Source organism: Notamacropus eugenii, chromosome 1 (genome assembly GCF_028372415.1).
Source record: "Notamacropus eugenii isolate mMacEug1 chromosome 1, mMacEug1.pri_v2, whole genome shotgun sequence".
Classification (NCBI taxonomy): Eukaryota; Metazoa; Chordata; class Mammalia; order Diprotodontia; family Macropodidae; genus Notamacropus; species Notamacropus eugenii.
In genome coordinates, this window is record NC_092872.1 from 605,264,803 (window position 1) to 605,286,704 (window position 21,902).

The 21,902-nt window shown below is 39.6% G+C and overlaps 1 protein-coding gene across 5 annotated transcripts in view; it reads right to left on the minus strand.

Annotated features, from left to right (window-relative positions):
* ACOXL (acyl-CoA oxidase like) overlaps positions 1 to 21,902 on the minus strand; it is a 572,636-nt gene that overhangs the window by 486,728 nt on the left and 64,006 nt on the right. For all 5 annotated transcript variants that reach the window (XM_072636271.1, XM_072636277.1, XM_072636298.1 and 2 more), the window contains exons 3-5: positions 13,980 to 14,063; positions 3,941 to 4,027; positions 3,258 to 3,356 (exon numbers count right to left, since the gene is read on the minus strand). In XM_072636271.1, the coding sequence (XP_072492372.1) occupies positions 3,258 to 3,356; positions 3,941 to 4,027; positions 13,980 to 14,063 (270 nt within the window). The remainder of the gene's footprint in view (positions 1 to 3,257; positions 3,357 to 3,940; positions 4,028 to 13,979; positions 14,064 to 21,902) is intronic.

The window sequence follows — 21,902 nt, forward strand, 5'->3', positions numbered from 1 at the left end:
AGTTTCCCAATGTCCTCTAGCTGGGAAGTGGCATAGCCAGGACTTCGATCTAGTTCTTCTAGCTCCAGGTCAAGGGTTTATTCCTCTCTACCATGAATCTATCCTTAGTCCTTTTTCTCCTCCTTCCTTTCCCTCTTCCCCATAAGAAGATAGTACACACATCAGCTAACCTACAGTGAATCTACTTACAAGAAGGGCAACTTCATCAATTGGGGATTGGCTGAACAAATTGTGTTGTATGATTGTGATGGAATATTATTGTGCTATAAGAAATGATGAAGGGGTGGTTACAGAAAAAACAGGGAAGACATATGAACTGCTGCAAAGTGAAGTGAGCAGAACCAGGAGAACACTGTACCCAGTAACAATACTGTACAATGACTTAGCTATTCTAAGTAATACAATGATCCAAGACAGTTCCAAAGGACATGTGTTGGAAAATGTTATCAGCCTCCAAAGAGAAAATTGACGAACTCTAGGTACAGATTGAAGCATATCTTTTTTACTTTCTTTTTCTTTCTTGGTGTGTGTGTATGTGTGTGTGTGTGTGTGTGTTTTCTTTTTCAACATGGCTAATATGGAAACATGTTTTGTATGACTTCACATGTATAATCTGTATCATATTCCGTGCCTTCTCAAGGTATAGGGGAGAAGCAGGAAAGAGGGAGAGAATTTGGAACTCAAAATTTTTTTAATGTTAATAAAATTGTTATATGTAATTGGGAAATATTTAATGAATAAATACAAATATATTTAACAAAAAGAAGAGTATCTTACATGTACACCACGAACTTCAATCAGAACCCACAAATTTTAAGGCCCCCTTATTCAGCAGTCCCCCAATTCCAAACTAGGGCAGCTACATGGCACAGAGGATAGAGTGCCAGACCTGAAGTCAGAAAGACTATCTTCCCAAGTTCAAATCTGGCCCCAGATATTTACTAGCTGCTCAGTCCTGGGCAAGTCACTTAACTCTGTTTGCCTCAGTTTTCTCAACTATAAAATGAGCTAAAGTTGAAGGAAATGGCAAACCCCTCAGTATCCTTGTCAAGAAAACCCCAAATGGGGCCACAAAAAGTCAGACATGACTGAACAACAACAAAAAATTCCAAACTAAGACCAAACCAAGTGAGCTTCTCTAGTCCAGAGCAATTCTATAAGAGGCCACTTCTAGGCAATATCTAACTTAGATAGACAAAAACTTTCTTCATCTGTAAAATAAGGGACTTGGAAAGGATAAACAATGATATACCTAAAAAGAGGATGCACTCTGAAGTCAGAGGATCTGGGTTCAAATCTTGACTGCAATGAGGGGGGGGGGGGTCTGACCTACTTAGTTGACCTTGGGGAAGCCGTTTATCTTCCCGTTTATCCTCAATTTTCTCTTCTGTAAATGAAAGTGACGAATGAGATGGTTTCTGAGGTCCCTTACAGTTCAAGATCTATGATCCTATTACAATTTTCTGATCAGAGGGTTCATTACTTATGTCAACCCCTCTAGGCTTTGTGATTTTGTCAGCGTGTGAACTTAATGTTGCCTTTGTATCCTCAGTGGTAGCACAATATGGGTGCTCCATAAATGCTTATTAAATTAGGGTGGAAGAACTTCCAAATGCAACCAGGGATTTCCAAATAGATCAATGTCCCACAAATATCACAAAATGCATACAACCCACTACCCTGCTTGATTCAATCTCTATCCAGGTAGGCCTAGAAGGAAAAAAGAGTAACTCAAAATTAAGCCGCTTCAACCTGGCCTGCCCAAATTAGAAAAGCTTTTTGATACCAATTCAGATTTCCAAAAGAAAGCTAAACCTAGAGATTTGAAATCCCACACACTTGTATGTACATATACATGTGTGTATACACACACACACACACACACACATGCATGTTCCCACTAAATAATTTTTGAAAGCACCTTAAAATATATCTATTCTTTGTTGTTTGAATTTGCATTTTTTTCCCTCTTAAAAGCATCTGATAGCTGTAAAGGTATACAAAATAAATCCATCCACCTTCTTTATATAAACATAGTAGGGAAAGAAAAGATGATGGGAAAAGTCAAGCAATCCTTGTCCTTTGGTTTAAAAAAATAGGAACTGAAGGAAACTATGATGTTTGGCTGAATGTTAGCCTAATACATACCTAGAGCTCAAACACAGGTGTTCTCTGGCCTGCCTAGAGGGAATTATTGTGAATGGGAAAGACTAAGGGATAGGAAGCCATCATATGTTGGAATCTATATCTGTAAGGGATCTCAGAGATTATCTAGTCCAATGTCCATATTTTATTAATGAAGAAACAAACTCTTATCTGAAATCTGCCACTAATTAGCTCCGTGACCTTGAACAAGTCATTTCCCTTCATTGTGTTTTAGATTTTTTTGTCTACAAAATGGAGGAGAGGGGGAGAGAATAATAGATGAGATGATCAAAGAACCTTAGAATAGGAAGACGCCTTAGAAATCATGCCATTCAAGCCATATCTCACTGATAATCTCCCATATAACATACCCAATAAGTGTTCATTTGGCCTTCATTTGAAGGTTCCTAAGGGGAAATCCACTAACCTTCCAAGGCAGCACATACACAACAATTAAAACTGCATAAAAGTAGAGATTTGTCCCTAGATCAAGCTTAAATCTGTCTTTCATCAAGTACTATTCATTATTCCTAGACTTGCCCTCTGAGGCCATGCAGAATACGAATAATCCCTCTTCCACAAGACAACCCTCCAAAAACTTGAAGATGGCTATTATGTCCCATTAGTTTCCTCTTCTCCAAGCTAAACATCCTTATTTCCTTTGACCAGTCCTGGATGGTGACCTCTAATGGTCCTCCCAGCTCTGTGATTTTGCCTGCTATGTTTACCTTTGCAGAATAAAACCTGGGAGATTTCTTCTTGACAGCTAAGTTAATTGCTTAGTAACTCCAGGGAGAGGAACTTGGCCAAATATATTATACCACTTATAGTTTCTTTTCTTCCTGAATAGGAACCCCCTCCTGCTGCAGAAGATAGTGAAATGCCTCAGGGAAGGCACCAGTCATTACACATACCAATCACACATCCCAATCTGCATATACTAGAGTGACAGGTGAATCTGGAGTTAATCTAAAGGCACAGAAAACACACACACACACACACATACATGCATGCACGCACACACACACTCATATCCATCAGGCCTTTTTCTTTGGTTCCCAATCAGACTGATGGTATTTTACATCACTACCAAACAAAGCCACAGTTATTACCTGAGCAGCAAGATCAAAAGTCGCTTCTGTCTGTATGCCTCTCACGTTGCTACCGTGACCCCGCTCTGTCATCGCAAACATCCCTGTGTATTTCTGCTCCTGTGTTTGATCAAAAAGAAAATGCATTCATATCAGAGTCCTAGATTTATATGTAGAAGAGATCCTAGAAATCATGGTGGGTTTTTTTTTTACAGATGAGGAAACTGAGGCCCAGGGAGTTCTCAAGTGATTTGTCCCAGGTCACATAGAGAGGTAGGGCTTGAATTCGGGTTCTCTGGCCCCAGATGCAATGGTCTTTCCACTGTACCACTAGCCACTGAGAATTTTATTCCACATTAGTATTCACTGTTGTAGGTTTGCAGTATCCAAAAATAGAGTAAAGTTGATTAAATCAGGGGATACCAGTTTTCTTTATTTTTTTTAAGTTAACCAAGGAAGAGCTAACATAAACTAGAGTTAGCATTACTCAAGACAGAGAAAGATTCTCTCAGGTACTGAGTTCTGATCCTAATATACTGGACAAATCTCTTATTCTTTCTGTGTTCTGACATCCTTATCTTCAGATGCAGAAAAAGGCTAGCCTTCCAGGTTCTCGAGGCTCACCACACAAAGATACCTACAACACCAGAGGGCTAGCCTCTTAGAATGCAATGCAACAAAATAGCTGAAGAGCCATACCATACCTGGAGTGGCTGGAACCACTTAGCAACATGTCCTGGGCTCCCAAGATTCCTGACAGCCCCACCAAACAACCAGTAAATTATGCCACACTGAAAAAGAAAAAGTCAAGAAAATACTGTTAGCAATATTTAATATCTGCAAGCTATCGGTTCGACTTCCTTCAACAAGTGTCTACTGGGTAGAAGCATATCTGAGTCCTAGGGGACAGAAAAGAAGTAGGAGACAAGATCTTTGATTTCAAACAGAGACACACAAGTAGAGTAGGGTGACTAGAACTTTTCCCAGGGCACCAACATTTAGGGGCAGCTGATGTGATTTGTATTCTTTCAGGAACAGAGAAATAACCAAACTTTGTTACCCAGTTGGCAAATGGATGGATGGATGGATGGATGGATAGATAGATAGATAGGTAGATGAATAAGTAAATGAAGGGATGGATGACTGATTGACTGGATGGATGGATGGATGGATGGATAAATAGATAAAAAGACAGACAGGCAGACAGATGAATGGATGGATGGATAGATGGATAGATAGATAGATAGATAGATAGATAGATAGATAGATAGATAGATAGATGATAGACAGATAGATAGATAGATGATAGATGAATAAGTAAGTAAATGAATGGATGGATGACTGATTGACTGGATGGATGGATAGATAGATAGATAGATAGATAGATAGATAGATAGGTAGGTACATAGATAGATAGATAGATAGATAGATAGATAGATAGATAGATAGATAGATAGATAGATAGATAGATAGATAGATAGATGATAGACAGATAGATAGATAGATGATAGATGAATAAGTAAGTAAATGAATGGATGGATGACTGATTGACTGGATGGATGGATAGATAGATAGATAGATAGATAGATAGATAGACAGACAGACAGACAGACAGACAGACAGAGACAGACACAGACAGACAGACAGACAGACAGACAGACAGATGAATAAGTAAGCGAATGAATGGATGGATAGATAGATAACTGATTGAATAGACAGATAGAAGATAAATAGATAAAACAATTATTCTTGCCAATAGATCTACTAATAGATAATCAGCTCCTCCTTACCCACATACTCCCCATCAGGTGCCTTATGGTATCTGGGAGTTTCCATTCACAATTCTAAATGTGTTTATCTTTAGAAATTGATGTGAAGATGTGTTTCATGCACTTGCCTCAAGCACAAAAATTGCTCAGTATCTCTACCTTTAAGGGGTTTAATGTAAAGCCTATATCAGATTGCATGCCATATTGGGGAAGAGGAGGGGAGGGAGGCAGAGAAAATTTAAAATTTATAGAAGTGAATGTTGAAAACCTAAAAATTAATTAATTTATTACTTTTAAAGGGTTTAAAATCTCATTGAAGAAAAGACTCACATAAAACAAATGGGGAACTAACTATACACAAAAACATATGAGCAAGTGCATCAGAGGATGGTGTAGTTAACAAGTAATAGGGCAGAGGAGGACAGGGTGAAATCCATGTGGGCCAGAGGAGCTGAAGAAGATGCCCCGCCCCCTTCTCCTTCCCCCTCCAGAGCTTCTGGGCTTGTCAGATAAACAGAAGGTAGAGAAGCAGAAAGGAGGGATGAGAGAGTTAAGAGCACAGTATGAACAAAGATCCTAAAATGAGAATAAACAGATGAAGGCAAGGCTGGGGAGACCCCTAACTTAGAGAAGTGTGTCTGTGCCTGTTGAGAAAAGTTATCATGTTTTATGATTGATTTATTTATAGATTTTGGAATCAATATAATACGAAGAACAAAAGAGCTGCTTACATTTTACTGACAGTTAATAATATACCATGTGTTTTTATTGTTTAATTGCTTCAGCTGTGTCTGACATTTGGGGTTTTGTTGGCAAAGATACTGGAGTAGTTTGCCACGTCGTTCTCCAGCTCATTTGACAGATGAGGAAACTGAGGTAAACGGGTTAAATGACTTGTCCAGGGTTACACAGTTAGTATCTGAGGCCAGATCTGTGCTCAGGAAGTCTTTCTGACTCCAGCTCTGGCATTCTATCCACTGCACCACCTAGTTGCCCCTATACCATATCTTTACTATCTTTTTTATTTTTTTACAACTAACTTCTGAAATAGAATGAGAATTTTATTAGAATGACCTTAATGCATCATTGGAAGACACCTAATGTCCTAATCACTAGATTGTATCTACAATATAATTATTTTGGATTATCATAAATAATGTTATGAGCTCCAACTTAGAAAGAAGGATTCAGTCCAAATGGACAATTGTTTATTTTTCTTAAATCATAAACTCTTCAAGTTTATCTTTTTTAAAGACTGATTTACAATATCTACTCTTGCTTAACTAAAACAGGTTTAGTGTTCTACTCTTGAAGCATATAATCTGGCCTATACTCTTTCTTCTTTATTTTTTTTTCTTTCCCCTTAGAGAGAAGAAAATAAGGAGCGACCCAGTATAGTGGAAAAAGAAGTGATCAGAAGATATAGGTTTAAATCTCAGTTCAGAGTTACTAGCTTAGTGATCTTGACAGAGTCACAACTAAGGTGGGGAGACTGGGGTTTTGTCACAGGGCAATAGCTTTCAACAGTGTCCAATTTGGAGTGCACTGACAGTACTTGCAGTTTTCTAACCATATTAAAACAATAGAACTTAACACTTAGTTAGCAAGAGTAATTAGTTCAAATAAGAAGATATAAGATGGGAGAAGATCCTCTTCTATGGCAACCTTGGTAGTGACCTCCAATGGACCTCCATTGCCTTCCTTCTGCCTTCCCTCCATTCATATTGTTGACATGTTGTTCAGTGGTGCCCAACTCTTCATGACCCTATTTGGGGTTTTCTTGGTAAAAAAAAAAAAAAAATACTAGAGTGGTTTGCCATTTCCTTCTCTAGCTCATTTTACAGGTGAGGAAACTAAAGCAAATAAGGTTAAGTGACTTGCCCAGGGTCAGATAGACAGTAAGTATCTGAGACCAGGTTTAAACTCACAAAGAGGAGTCTTTCTGACTCCAGACCTGGCACTCTATACACTGCATCATAATTATATGAGACCTGAACTGATAACATATGCCTTGGAAGCAGAGACTCCAAGATATAGCTTTGGATGTTGGGCAAGCCATACTTACTTCCCTCTCACTTCTTTCCATATATAAGATAAAGAGTTAGACTAGATGATATCAAAAAGTCCATTACAATTGCAGCTGGTATAACCCTATAAATAGTCTTCTAACTTGCATATTTGGAGATTCCATTCACTAACTGTTGCCAGGACAATGCCACTAATTCCAATTCAACCAATAGAAGAACATGCTGCTAAATGAGTCAGAGGAACATGACCTGATGTTAGTACAAAACTTGAGCTCTGAGGAGCCATAAAGGGAACAAACAAAAGCTATAACTACAGACACCAGCTTGACCACTGAAGAGTGAAAAAAAACACAAGCATTTTTTCATCAGCATAATGCCAACCAGTCTTTCTCTGCAATGAGAATGGTTTAGTTAAAATGACCAAATCAATCCGTGGTTTTAGAGTCATGTAGACATTACCTAAGATGAGAGAAACCATATACATGTATTCACCCTTTACCCATCTTTCCCAGCACTATGAAGCATAGAGACCATTAAGATCTTTTTTATGAATATCATAATTGGATAGATTTTTAGACACAGGACTAATAAGCTATGTGCATTTTTAAACTTTGTCCTTCACATTTCACATACTTTTTTTTCATTATTCTCAATTCTGTCCTTCACATAGGAAGACCCATAGGCAGTAGGGCACCAGCCTTGAGTTGTTTGTCAATAGGAAGGTGCTGAGTTCTACTCCTTCTCTCTCTCAGTCCCCTAGTTATCAACAGCATGATTATGGAATGGTTTCCTTCAAGTCCCAGCTAAAATCCCAACTTCTACAGGAAGCCTTTCCTGATGCCCCTTAATTTTAGTGCTTTATTTTAGCTGATTATTTCATCCTATATTTCACATGTTTGTACATGGTTGTTTCCCTTCCTTGAGAGCAGGGATGGTCTTCTGACTTTTTTTTTTTTTGTATTCCTAGTGTCTAGCATAGCACCTAGCAAGTAGTAAGAGTTTAATAAATGCTAATGATGGATTCAATATTTATTATTACGAAAGGCTTTGACCTCAGAGACTCCTCAAAAAGAGTCTCAGGGTCCTCCATGAGCTCACAGACCACACTTGGAGAACTATGTTCTAAAGGACTCAGAGAATCTTTTCTCATACCTCTGTGGGCAAATCGATTAAGTGGCCAAGAAGTTTTCTGTCCCTGTGCCTCTGATTTTTACTTCCTTCCCCACCATGCTCAATTTCCAGTGTGGCCATCAAGACAGTGAAAGATGGGAAAAGCTTAAGGACTGCAGGTGCCTTCCCCCAAAGTCTACTGATATAAAACAGATATCAGGTTAGTGTTAATTCTATTTAGAATAATGTTGGTGTCAGGGTAGGATTTAGATTCTATCTCAGAAACCTTTCTCCTTCTAGAATGTACAGAGAAGTATCTGTATTCAGCAGCACAGAGAAAAACCTGCAGAGTCAAAGGGAACCTGCTCATATCCAGAGGCTAACTCTATGTCTTAGTGATGCTATACCTACTTTTCCCTGAACTTTTTGACAAGTGATGAGACCTTACTATAGTAGCTGAGGCTTGGGATTTATCAAACACCTTAGTGTATTAGTTTGCTCCTGTATGTTATATGCCTAGTGGTCCACCAATCAACATTTCTATATTTTAACTAGTACTAACATAACTTTTGGTTTAAGGCTTTTCTCCATGGGTCGAAAGGTCAACTGAAACATTGGTGCTAAAGAGATCATAAGTATGTGTATCAGCAAGGACTCCAGCATACACAGGAGATCCTGTTGTACAGGTTCTTAGATCTGCATTCATAAAAGGAAAGTCAACTTTTGAGGGGTCAAAAATCACTTTAATCAAGCACATATATCATTCAGTTAGTCCAGGGGGAAAAGTCAGCACCCTGAACTTCAGAGAAATAAAAATCAACAGACAAGGCTTCCAACTGTATGACTGTAAGCAATACATACATCACAGATCCAACTGTCTGACCATACATACATAGTTATCAGAGAGAGAAGCAACAACATCTGGGTTTTCAAAGCCAAGAGGGCTCCTTAGTGGCTACCCAGCGTCTCATTTCGCACACAAATCTTCTTCCAAAAAATAAGCCTCAAAGCAACTCACCTCAGAGTATATATACTCTTTTCAGGGCTGCAGGGAACAATCCTTATGACCCAGTGCTTCATTAGAAATTAACAAAAGGTGTCTGAAGCTTATTAATGGGTAGGGAAGATCTTTAACTCTTTTCCCCATCCACCATTAACCTTACATTATGATGAAGGTCAGATAGCTTTGGGCATGAGCTGCACCTCTAGCTATCCCTGACTGAACATCTCACAGATGCATGCTGTTGGTGTCAAGGGAAGGAGAATAAATGCACCCGTGCTACTGGTGACAAACTGGGGATGAGTGCCCCACTGATGATGCGTTAGTAGCATCACCTTTGTAGGTGAAAATCCAGCATCGTCCTCCTTACTTGATGTACATCAGTGAATGAGGACAGCAAATGGTCCCAGATGCAGTGGGGGATGGAGAAATGGAAAAAGTAAATGCTTAAGTGGAGATGACATCCACTTAAATGGGGTGTCTGTTTTGGAAACCTCCTTTTCACCATTCTGTCTTCACTTGTCTACAGAAGGGGCTGCAGCTATGGCTGGATGACCCTTGCTCTGGAAGATAGCCTTGGTGACAACTCCAAGTCTGAAGCAGACCCCACAGACCATGGTAGTCAGTCAATCAGTCAGTCAACGAATATTATATACTATATGCCAGGCATTGTGCTAGGGATACCAAAAAAAAAAAAAAGGCAAAAAAGAAGCAAAAAAAAAAACCAAACCCATCCCTACTTTTAAGAAGCAAGCATCCTAATGGAGGAGAATGCATATAAATAACTAGGCACATAGTACATTAAGTCTTACAAAGTACATTCCTCAAAACAATGCTTCGAAGTACGTAATACAAGTAATTTTGTCCCCATTTTACAAAGCAGGAAACTCGGGCTCAGTAAGTCAACAAGAGCTTTATTTTTTATTAAGAGCTTACAACTGAGTGAATGAGTGGTACAATGGATAGAGTACTAGAGAAGCCTGGAGTCAGGAAGACTTGAGTTCAAGTCCAACCTCAGACACTTAACTAGCTATGTGACCCTGGGCAAGTCACTTGACCTTGTTTGCCTTAGTTTTCTCATCTATAAAAATGAGTTGGAGAAGGATATCACAAACCACTCCAGTATTTGCCAAGAAAACTTCAAAAGGGATCATGAAGAGTCAGAGATGACTGACACAACTAAACAACCACAAACAAAGAGAGTGTTGAGCCTAGAGTCAGGAAGTCTTGAATTCAAATTCAGCCTCAGGTACCTAGCTGTGTGACTCCGCCCCCCCGCCCACCACCACCACCAGTTTGCCTTAATCCAACGGAGAAGGAAGCAGCAAACCACTGCAGTGTCTTTAACAAAAAAACCCCCATGGACAGTATCATCATGTTATGATCCATAAGGTCATGAAAAGTCAAACACAACAACCACATATTGAGCAAATAACAGTGGAAGAGGTGTTTACTGCAGTAACTGTGCCCTATTGTGGGAGCCCAGTTATTAGCTAAGGATCAATCTAGGCAGAGGAGCAGAACACAGGACAATATGGGCCACTGGACAAGGCCACAGATGACTCATCACTTGTGTTTTCTTTTTTAGGGACTATTGGAACCCAGGCAGCATGGTGCAGATCCAGTTTCCTCTGACCTCATTTACAGAGCGGTGAAACTAATAGACTCCCTAAAAGAATTATAGGAGATTTGGGCTGATTTAGAGCTCATGGTCTTAAGGTTCTATGACTTTTTAGGTTATCCAACTGAGCAGACAATGAGAGAGAAAGATATTCCCTCACCAATGACCATAAAAAAGGAAACAAAGGTTTTCTTTAAAGTTAGCATTTACACTGGTTCTGCACTCATCCTTAATGAGTATAGAAGGATCATTCAAGCCTTAATCAGGCTTTTTTAAAAGAATCACCTAAGTCTCTAAGGAAACTTAGAGATTCTGCTCATTCTACAGAGGAAACAGATGTTTGGGGATCTTTTCATCCCTGAGAGAAAGGGAAGCTATCGTCACCTTGGACACTGAGGGCTGGGGTTGGGGAGAGAAGGGCAAGTGGTCCTAGAATGTCCGTTAACCCTGAAGGAGAACAATAATGAGAAAATCTAAATGAGAGAGGGAAAACTCAAAGGTCATTAGGAAGAAGAGAGGGAGGCACGTCACACTTCTTTCAACAGTAAAGTGTTTCCAGATTGCATCAATTTTTTTGGCAGATCTGAAGCCTTCCCTGGGATCTCTCCCAAACTAGATTGGAGATTCAAACGCCTCAGCAAACTAAGCTCCTTTCTTTGGCATCTCTCTCTCCCTTCTCTCCCCATTCCACTGTGAATCAGCCCCCGTGCCAGACTTTAACTCCTGCCAGGATTTCGCTGCTCCAGTACAACTATGTTTATCCAAAGCTCTCAGGGACACCCAAAGCCTTTTAGATAAATAAAAGTTTTGATGGAAAAAGTAAAATGTATTCTGACCTGCCAGGACGGAGCTGACTTTGAGAGATTCTAGATCTGACACCTCTCTCCTCCAGCTGACAAGTGGGCTCACGCGAAGAAATCAAGCAGAGGGTGAATGTAATCCAGCTGTTCTAGGGTTATGAGAAAACCTGGGACGCCCTGATAATCACCAAGCACTCTGATCACCTCCATGAGCTCCCAAGGGCCCACCATAGAACTTGTACTCCTCTCTTCCCCCAAGATCTGAGGAAGGACAACTGAGCCCTTTGGGGAACCCTTTGTGCTGTAATACTGGGCTAGATGTACCTTAGACTTGGCTCAGTGTGGCAAAATTCCTTTGTTCCAAGTCAAATCAAGAAGTACTTATTAAATACCTACTACATATCTGTCATTGTGCTAAGCACTGGAGACACAAAGATAGGCAAAAACCCAGTCCCTGCCCTAGGTAGCTCATAGTCTAAAGGTTCTATGATTTTTTTAGGCTACACCATCTGAGAGGCTTATGAGAGAAAAAATATCCCATCACCACAGAAGGATGCAAAGATTAAAGTCAGCATTTAGACTGATTCTGTACTTGTCTTAATGCGTGTAGAAGGATCACTCAGGCCTTAATCAGACTCACCCAAACATCTTGCTAGGGTTCTTAGAGAAGAACTCTCAATGGCTCCCACATGCCACACATTTTCCCATGATCCCAATCTAATTTTGCGCATCCTAAACTCATAGAGAGAGAACGTGGGAGGTGGGAATAAGGAGGAGGTGAACAAGAAGAAGAAGTCGCCATGACAATATTGAAGATCTAAGGCAAAGATCTCCAGCTTTTAGGGGAAGAGGAATTATTTCTTATTTTCTCAAGTCCCTGAGTTCACAAAATGTACCAAATGAAGTATCCCTGAGTAGTAGTCTTGTGATGAACTCCCTAACCAGAAAACAAATGTCATGCAAGCATCATTGACCAACCATTTGGGGATACCTGGTCTAGTTTGGGGCAACTAAGTAGCACAGTACTTGTCCTGGAGTCAAGAAGTCTCATCTTCCTGAGTTCAAATCCAGCCTCAGATACTTACTAGCTGTGTGACCCAAGGCAAGTCACTTAACTCTGTTTGCCTCAGTTTCCTCATCTGTAAAATGAGCTGGAGAAGAAAGTGGCAAACCACTCCCATATCTTTGCCAAGAAAACCCCAAATAGGGTCACAGAGAATTGGAAACAGCTGAAAAAATGACTGAGCAACAATTGGCCTAGTTTCAGTTAAATTATATTCAATAAACATTTATTAAATCACCCACTTTGCACAGAGGATTGGAGAAGAGACAAAGTTTAGTTAAGATAGAATCCCTGTTCTCATAGAGTTCACAGTACAATTCAGAGAAACAAACAGGTAATTTTAACATGATCTAACATATAAGTGCATAAGCAAGGTGTAATGTATTTTATGAAGCAGGATGAGAGAAAGTTCATTTGTGGTCCTTGGGGGAGGGGGTGTGGAAGGAAAGAATCAGAAAAGATTTCATAGGGCAAACAACAGAGAGAAAGCCATAGTGGTGTCAGCAGGCTTAAAATCTGAGTATCTAAGCATCTATCAGCATATGTGATCTGCTTGTTAGAGACCCCTGATTTGAACATTTTCATTCTGCCATATCAGAAAGTTATTTGTGCTAGACAGATAAGCTCTAGGAGGACAGGAACTGTCTTTTATTCTCCTCTGCACAAGGCTCTGCATAAAATAGCTTCTCAATAAATATTAGGGGCAGTTGGGTGGTCCAGTGGATAGAGTGCTAGACCTGAATTCAAATCAGGTCTCAGGACTTACTAGCTGAATGTTAAATCACTTAACCCCTGTTTGCCTCAGTTTCCTTATCTGGAAAATGAGAATAATAAAAGCACCTACTTTCCAGGGTTGTTGTGAGGATCAAATGAGATAATAATTGTAAAGTGTTAGGAAAATACTTGATAGATACTAAGCATTATATAAAGGTTATTGTTGTTGTTTGTTGAATGAATACATGATTGAATAGAAAGGATTTGGACATCATCAGTAGTCCCAGTGTAGGAACTCCCTTCAGCAATACAACTTGTAATCAGCCTAAACTAAGCCTTAAGGAGTTGCCTGGGACAAACATATGTTAGGTGACTTGCCCAGAATCCTTCAGCCATTAAAAGTCAGAGACAAGATTTCAACCATGTCTTCTTTACTCTATGTCCAGCATTTCCTCCATTATGTCACACCACCTATCACATGAATAAATGAAACAAACTAAATCTTGAGGTGTTGGCATCAGCTATGTACATACTAATTGAAAACCAGTTCCAACAAATTCATTTTTCTCTGTAGGGCTTCATATTGTAATTTCTAACTAAAAACTAGTGGAATTCCATTAGGAATACATTATTTCTTACCTTCACTCCTGTCGCCATGTCTGCAATGGAAAGGACTTCTCCAATGACAAGACTTCTCCTGACAAAATTCTTCTTTTTCTCTGCCTGAAACAAGCCATATCTCATGTTAAGTTCTCATTATGTTCTGACCCTTGACGGCCAATGACTTCCACTGGAACCGTGAGTGCCAGCCTTAGCCAGAATAGGGGCCCTGAGCTTCTACTATTCAGTCCCCTGACAGCTTCATCTGGCAATTCAACAACTGACTCCAGTCCCTTTTGATGTCTCTTCCTGGGTTGTGGTCTGATCCCACGCACTCCTTTCTAGCATCTCCTCTTTGAAGACAGTTTTAGAAACATGGTAGGTGTTTGAGTCAGTACTGTTCACACAATCAGAAATTCCAATCCTCCTAAAACCAAGCAGATTTGAGAATGCTGCTGAAACAACACTCCAGTCAGAAAATCAAACGCAAATTATTTTTAGGAAACTCTTGCTCATAGTACTTTAATGATTTCACACCAATGAAATCCTGGATCACCTTTGGGCAGGATTTGAAAACAGGTCCTCTGGCTCCAAACCCACTGCTTTTTCCACTGTACCACACTGCTCCCCTTCAAGGGTTTTACCTACACCATCTCATTTGAATTGTACAAAAACCCTTCAATTATCTCCATTCTACCAAAGAAACAGGTTCAGAGAAAGTAAGCAACTTGTTCATGGTCACATTGCCTAGTGACAGAGGTAGGATTCCAAGCTATGTTTACCCTGACTTTAAATCCAGTGTGCATCCTACCTCTAAAAGTACTTCTGGATGGATGCCAATACAGTGCACTTCAAAGCTGCTAACCTACTTACTATATGGGAACCCCTGATACTAGGATGATTTTTCAGTTTCAACATTTCCTTTTGTTTCTCTGCCAAGGCTATATGCATTCCCACCAACAACACTTTTGTAGATTTTTTTGTGATGTTTGTCTCTCAGTTAGTTCTGCTTATTGCCTTGAATTGGCAGCTAGGTGGCACAGTGAATAGAACGCCAGGCAGACTCATCTTCAAATCTGGCCTCAGACATTTACAAGTTGTGTGACCCTGGACAAATCACTTAAACCTATTTGCCTCAGTTTCCTCATCTGCAACATGAGCTAGAGAAGGAAATGGCAAACCACTGTTATCTTTGCCAAGAAAACCCCAAATGGGATCACAAAGAGTCAGACACAACTGAAATAACTGAATGACAACAACATTGCCTTATTAGTTATATTTAAAAAAGGAACGTCTGGTCTGTTGGTCAGGATCTGCTGATATGTCATTAAGGGCTGTATCCAATAGAGTACAGAATTATTTCCTAAAATGTCACACTGTTAATCCATATTGGGAGACAGCATAGTACAATGGAAAAATTGTATTATGAGTCAGGGGAACTGGGTATGAGTCCTGTAACTGACGTGAACTACCTTTGTGACTTTGGCCAAGTTATTGAATCTCTCTGGTCCTCAGTCTCTTCATCTGTGAAATGAAGTGATTGAACTGGATGACCCCCAAGATCCCATTGTATTATAAGCCTATGATCCCTTGAGTAATTGACAAGGGTTAATAAAGGATGGTATGCTAGATTTGCACTCAAGAAGACCTGGGTTCAAATTCTGCCAGACATATAGTGTGTAACACAGGCAAGTCACTTAATCTATGGCCTCTCATTCCTATCAAGGTTATACTCTGAACCCCCTCAATCATGCCACAGCTCTTCATCCTGAAGCCTAACTCCAATCCCGGACTTTACATACTGAAGGCATCTTCCCTTTTTCACCTCTTGGACACATTGTACCTTGACCCCAACGTAGTGAGTGATATTATTTTGGTCCTCTTTGAAAGTGAAGGACAACAACCAACTACCAATCCCAGAACCTCCATTTAAGAAGAATTTCCAGACCAATCATGTCACATGCCTCTCCAGGCTATTCTCAGGACTTTCTGTACCATGTCCTCACACTGGGTAGCTTTGCCCCACCCCCTTCTTTCAGCTTCCTTTTCCATGTTGTCCCAAGTCCTTTTAAAATATAAGCTTATTGAGAGCAAAAACTGTCTTGCTTTTCACTTATATATGTATTCCCAGTATTTAACACAGTGCCTGGAACATGGAAGTATTTAATAAATGCTAGTTGACTGACTCATGCCAGTGACCCTCAATTTCCACATCCATAAAATGGGGGTGATAATATTTCCATCTATAGCATCTATCTCTCAGGGCTGCTGGGAGTCTCAAATGAAATCATGTATAGGAAGCACTATATAGATGTGATCTGGTGTTACTATTATTACCAGAGCGTTGTAGCACAGTCATTATGATGGTTCAATCCATGGCTGATAAAAGAGCATATCCCTCCAATATACTTCACCAGAGGCTCTACATAGCCTGCATCTGTCATCCAACAAGTTTTCTTCTTTTCCTTTAGGATATACCTTTTTATAGTAAGCTCCCCATCACAGGGACACCACAATGAAACCTTGCTTCTCTTTAAGCAACAAGCATAATTTCAAATGTAAACATTACAAAGCTGATATATTTTCATTTGAAGCTGTTTGTGCCTTTTATTCCAGGCTCTGTTCTTCACTTCTGTTTGTTCTCATGCTACTATTTCTCCAACTTCAGTGCAAACTGTCATCATTTGAATTAAATCTTTTGTATGAAATAATTAGGGCAACTAGATGGCACAGAGAATAGAATGAAGGGCCTGGAGTTGGGAAGAGTCATCTTTAGGAGTTCAAATCTGACCTCAGTCACTTATAAGCTGTGTGACCCTAAGCAAGTCACTTAACAGTGTTTGCCTCAGTTTCCTAATGTGTAAAATGAACTAGAGAAGGAAACTGCTCCAGCATCCTTGCCAAGAAAAGATCTTTGGCGCCACAAAGAGTCAGACTTTACTGAAAATGACTAAATAACAACAAATGAAATAATCTCCCGATATTATAATCTAGGGGCAACAGAAATGGCCAAAAGTATCTGCTCCCCTTCTACATTCTCTTCATGGCAGAATGATCCTTTCAATTGCAAGCTCATGGACATATAGCTCAAAGGAACCGCAGAGGCCACCTAGTACCACCCTCTCCTTTTACAAATGAAGAAACTGGGGCCCAGAGAGGTGACAAGATTTGCTGAAGATCACATCGGTGGTACCTGCCAATGATATGATTTGAACCCATCTTTTGATTATAAAACTAGTTTTCTTTACCCTGTTCCAGTAATGCTTACAAATGTTTATCTATTGATACTTATAATTGACATAATCATCTGTTCTAGGTATGGACAGGACCATTTTACATTGTCAAATGAAGATAAGTACTACAATCAGTATGGCTTGGTGAAAGAATAATAGCTAACATTTATATAGAGCTTACTGTGTGCCATATACTGTGGTGACTGTTTTACAACTATGATCTCATTTGATCCTCACAACAAACCTAGGTAATAGGTGCTATTATTATCCCCATTTTATAGATGAGGAAACTGAGGCAAGCAAAGTTAAGTGACTTACCCAAGGTCACACAGTTAGTAAGTGTCTGTGGCTGGATTTGAACTCAGGAAGATGAGTCTTCCTGACTTCAGACCCACACTGGCATTTCTCCACTTCACACGTCATTGGAGGCATCACGACTAACATTACTAGTCACTTTGTTTTCTTTGAATAACATTTTATTTTTTCCCAATTACATGTAGAAACAATTTTTAACATTCATTTTTTTTTATTTTGAGTTCCAAATTCTCTTCCTCCATTCATCCTTTCCCCTTCCCTAAGACAGTACACAATTTGATATAGGCTATCTATGTGCAATCATGTAAAATATATTTCTATTTTAGTCATGCTTAAAAGAAAACACAGGCCAAAAAACAGAGAGAATAACAGTATGCTTTGATCTTCATTCAAACTCTATCGGTTCTTTCTCTGAATAGCATCTTTCATTATGAGTTCTTTGGAATTGTCTTGGATCACTGCATTGTTGAGAACAGCTAAGTCATTCACAGTTGATCATTGTACAATGTTACTGTTACTGTGTACAATGTTGTCCTGCTTCTGCTCACTTCACTTTGCATCAGTTGCTATAAGTCTTTTCAGCTTTTCAGAAATCACCCTGCTTGTCATTTCTTATAGCACAACAGCATTCCATCACAATCACATGCCACAATTTGTTCCCCAGTTGATGGGCATTCCCTCAATTTCCAGTTCTTTGCCACCACAAAAAGAGCTGTTATAGATATTTTTGTACATATGAATCCTTTTCCTTTTTCTTTGATCTCTTTGGGAAATAAATCTAGTAGTGGTATTGCTGGGTCAAAGAGTATGCACCATTTTATTGCCCTTTGGGTATGTTTCAAATTGCCAAGGTTAGATCAGTTCACAACTCCACCAACAATGCATTAGTCTGTTTTAACAATAAGTTCTGCTTTATGGGGTTTTGTGGGGTTTGTTTTTAAGTATCAAGTCATCCACAAAGACCAGACAACTGATGTTATGATGGTCAACTATGCACACGCACGCGCGCCCGTGCACACACACTTTTATATATATATTTGACTTTTTATAAAGCCTTATCAGTGCTCCTTAGGGCAACTAGGTGGTACAGTGGATAGAGCATTGGGCTTAGAAGTAGAAAGATTTATCTTCATGAATTCAAATCTTACCTGAAACACTTACTAGCTGTGTAACCTTGGGCTAACACTGTGTAACACTTTACCCTGTTTACCTCAGTTTCCTCATCTGTAAAATAAGCTGGAGAAGAAAATAGCAACCTACTCCAGTATCTCTGCCAAGGAAACCCAAATGAGGTCACAGAGTCAGACACAATTAAAAAACAACTTAACAACAATAAAGTGCTTCTTACGTCTGTTTGAAAGATTTCGTCCCAAAGAGAAGTACAGGAGGCTACGTGAATGTCCCTGAAGTCTTCATTTTACATGCATTTTTTGATCTTTAATTAATTGGTGATCTCTTTGATGTAGAACCTATCTCCGAAGATGTAAAGTTCCACCAAGCCATGCTTCCTTGTCCTTGAATGCCCTCATTCACATCCTCCCAAAAACCTGCAACAAGGGTTCTGAACTAACATGTGCAGCCCACCATCTAGATCTCATCATACTACATGGATCCCAAAGGTACAGGCAGGCTGTCCACTGGTTTATCCTTGGCTCTCACAGGATGACTAGTTCATATTTTTTCTGATTACACATTTCTTTGATGATATTATCCTGCTTCTCCTATGAAATTTTTTCTTGTAATATGTTACAGCCTGTTTAGCCAACCACGTAATTCTTCCACTTTGGCTGACTCACAAATTTAATGCTTTAGGCACTGTGTTACTTCATGATTCTCATCATGGGACAATGCAAGTAACAAAGGCTTTGAAGTCAGAGGACCTGGATCCAAATCCTACCTCAGAGATTTACTTACTATGTGACTCTGGGCAAGATATTAAATATCACAGCTCAAGTTTCTTCATCTGTAAAATGGGATGATATTAGCACCTACTTCCCAGGGTTGTTCTAAGAATCAAATGAGATAATATATGTAAAGCACTCTACTACATAAATGATAGCTATTATACAAAGTCACTCAAGAAACATTGATGTCAAAAGGTAAGCCATTGTTCCAAGGAGAAGGTCTTTAAAGGGACTGTGAAGTTTCCCAAAAAGCAACATAACCTATTTTTTGGTTCAGTTTTGGACCCAGATGCTATCCATTTGCGGTGACTCGGTCCAAAATATCTTCACTGACAGATGAGCTCTGTAGGTTCTTCATCCAACCTAGACGAGGGGATTTATCAGCCTTTTGGTTTTTCCTGTATGGAAAATCCCATTAATCCAAATCGCTCTCTTGATTTTGCCAGTTTTTCCTGTTGAAGTGGCAAGATTCTGTTCTGATTGTTCACTGTTTTCTTCAAATAATGAGCAGCTGATCAGTTAGTTTTATAAACTTGGAAAATTGAAAATAGGTCTCTATACTGCCTTTCTTAATAGTACTAATAATAATATCTAACATTTATATAGTACTTACCATATGCCACACATACAATGCTGTGCTAGGTATTTTACAATTATCTGATCCTCACAATAGTCCTAGGAGGTGGTGTTGTTCAGTTGTGTCCAACTCTTTGTAATCCTTCTTGGGGTTTTTTTTAGCAAAGATACTGGACTGGTTTGCCATTTCCTTTTCTAGTTCATTTTATAAATGAGAAAACTGAAGCAAACAAGGTTACATGACTTGCCCAGGGTCACACAGCTAATAAGTGTCTGAGGCCAGATTTGAACTCAGGAAGATAGAGTCTTCCTAATTCTAGGCCCAGGTCTCTATCCACTGGGCCAGCTAGCTGCACCAACCCTAAAAGGTAGGTAATATTATCTTCATTTTACAGATGAAGAAACTGAGGAAGAGAGAGGTTAAGTGACTTGCCCTGAGTCACACAGCTAATAAGCATCTGAGGCTAGATTTGAATTCAGTACTTCCTGACTCCAGACACATTCCTGTTCTATCTACTGTGCCACTAACTGCAACGACAAAGAATATTAATAGCTACTGATTTACAAGAAGTAGGGCATTACCTCGACTTACCTTTCCAGAATGCTTCATCTCCCTCTATACCAACACCATGTATCTGTGAGAAATGATCCTCCTGAGTTAGGGGTATAGCTTGTGGTCATGAATAGTATGTCCAGGAACAACAACTAATATTAATTTTTGTAGGGAGCTTTAAAGCTTACAAATCCCTTTCCATCTTCTACCTCTTTTTCTAGCTAATAACCTGCTCTGTGAGGTAGATGAAATTCTTCCATTTTATAAATGCAGAAATTGAGATTCAGAAAGATTAAGAGTTCTCCCCTGGTTCACACAGCTAGTAAGAGTTTTGGGGATTTGAACCCAGGCTTTCCTGCTTCCAAGTCCAACACTCTTATCTACTGCACAACACTGCCTTTGGAGACTGAATAAGGCTCATGTTTCTTAGCAAGGGCTTCTTAGCACAGAGTTTTCAACCAGGCAACCATCTATAAGAGAGGTGTGTGACAGGGTAGGGATTCCTGCCTTGGATTCAGGAATACCTGAGCTAAAGTCCCACCTTGAACCTAAGCATTCCCAGACTATATTAACTGCATGACCATGAGCAAGTCATTTAATCTCTAAGGATCCCCATCCCTACCTGTCCAAGACCATGAAAGCATTGCCAGACTACATGGGTGGAGGAAGATTACCTAATGATGCAATCCTAGGTCCAAACAATAATGAGGGACTGACTTATAAGCCTTTTGCTAACACACACAAGTAAAACCAATGGATTATTTTTTATTGTCTGTTCATCATTGAACGTCTAATGATCTGGTCTATAACAGCAACACACACAGTCCATCACACAGATTTAGAGCTAAAAGGGATCTCAGAAGTCACATAGTCCAATGGATCCCCATTTTACAGGTGAGGAAACTGAGGCTTAGAGGTTAAGTGATCTCCCCAAGGTCACAAGTAGCAAGGCTGCAATTTGACCGTATTCTCTCTGTCTTTAAACGCAGCTATGTTTCTCCTATCCCGTACTGCTGGCCTGGATACCTCTATACCAATTTAGAATAGCCTTCCTTTTCCTTCAGACTTCATATTAATCTTCCCACAATGTGATGACCTCCACCCAAAAGGGATATGGTTATTTTATACTGACAGGCAAGTATGTTAAAAGTTTATATTTGGAGCAATTTATGGTATTATAATCTTCCTGAAGAAAAGGAAACTTTCCAGGGGGGAGAAGGGAGACGAATAACTAGACACCAGAGTTGAAAGCAAGAATCATTTCTGACTCCATCTTCCTGATGTGTGATAGGGAATGACTCACACCGTGACCCATAGCAGCTGGGAACAGCTCAGGGCTTTCCAACTGGTAAGTGTCCTGATGGCTGCAGTCATTGCCCAT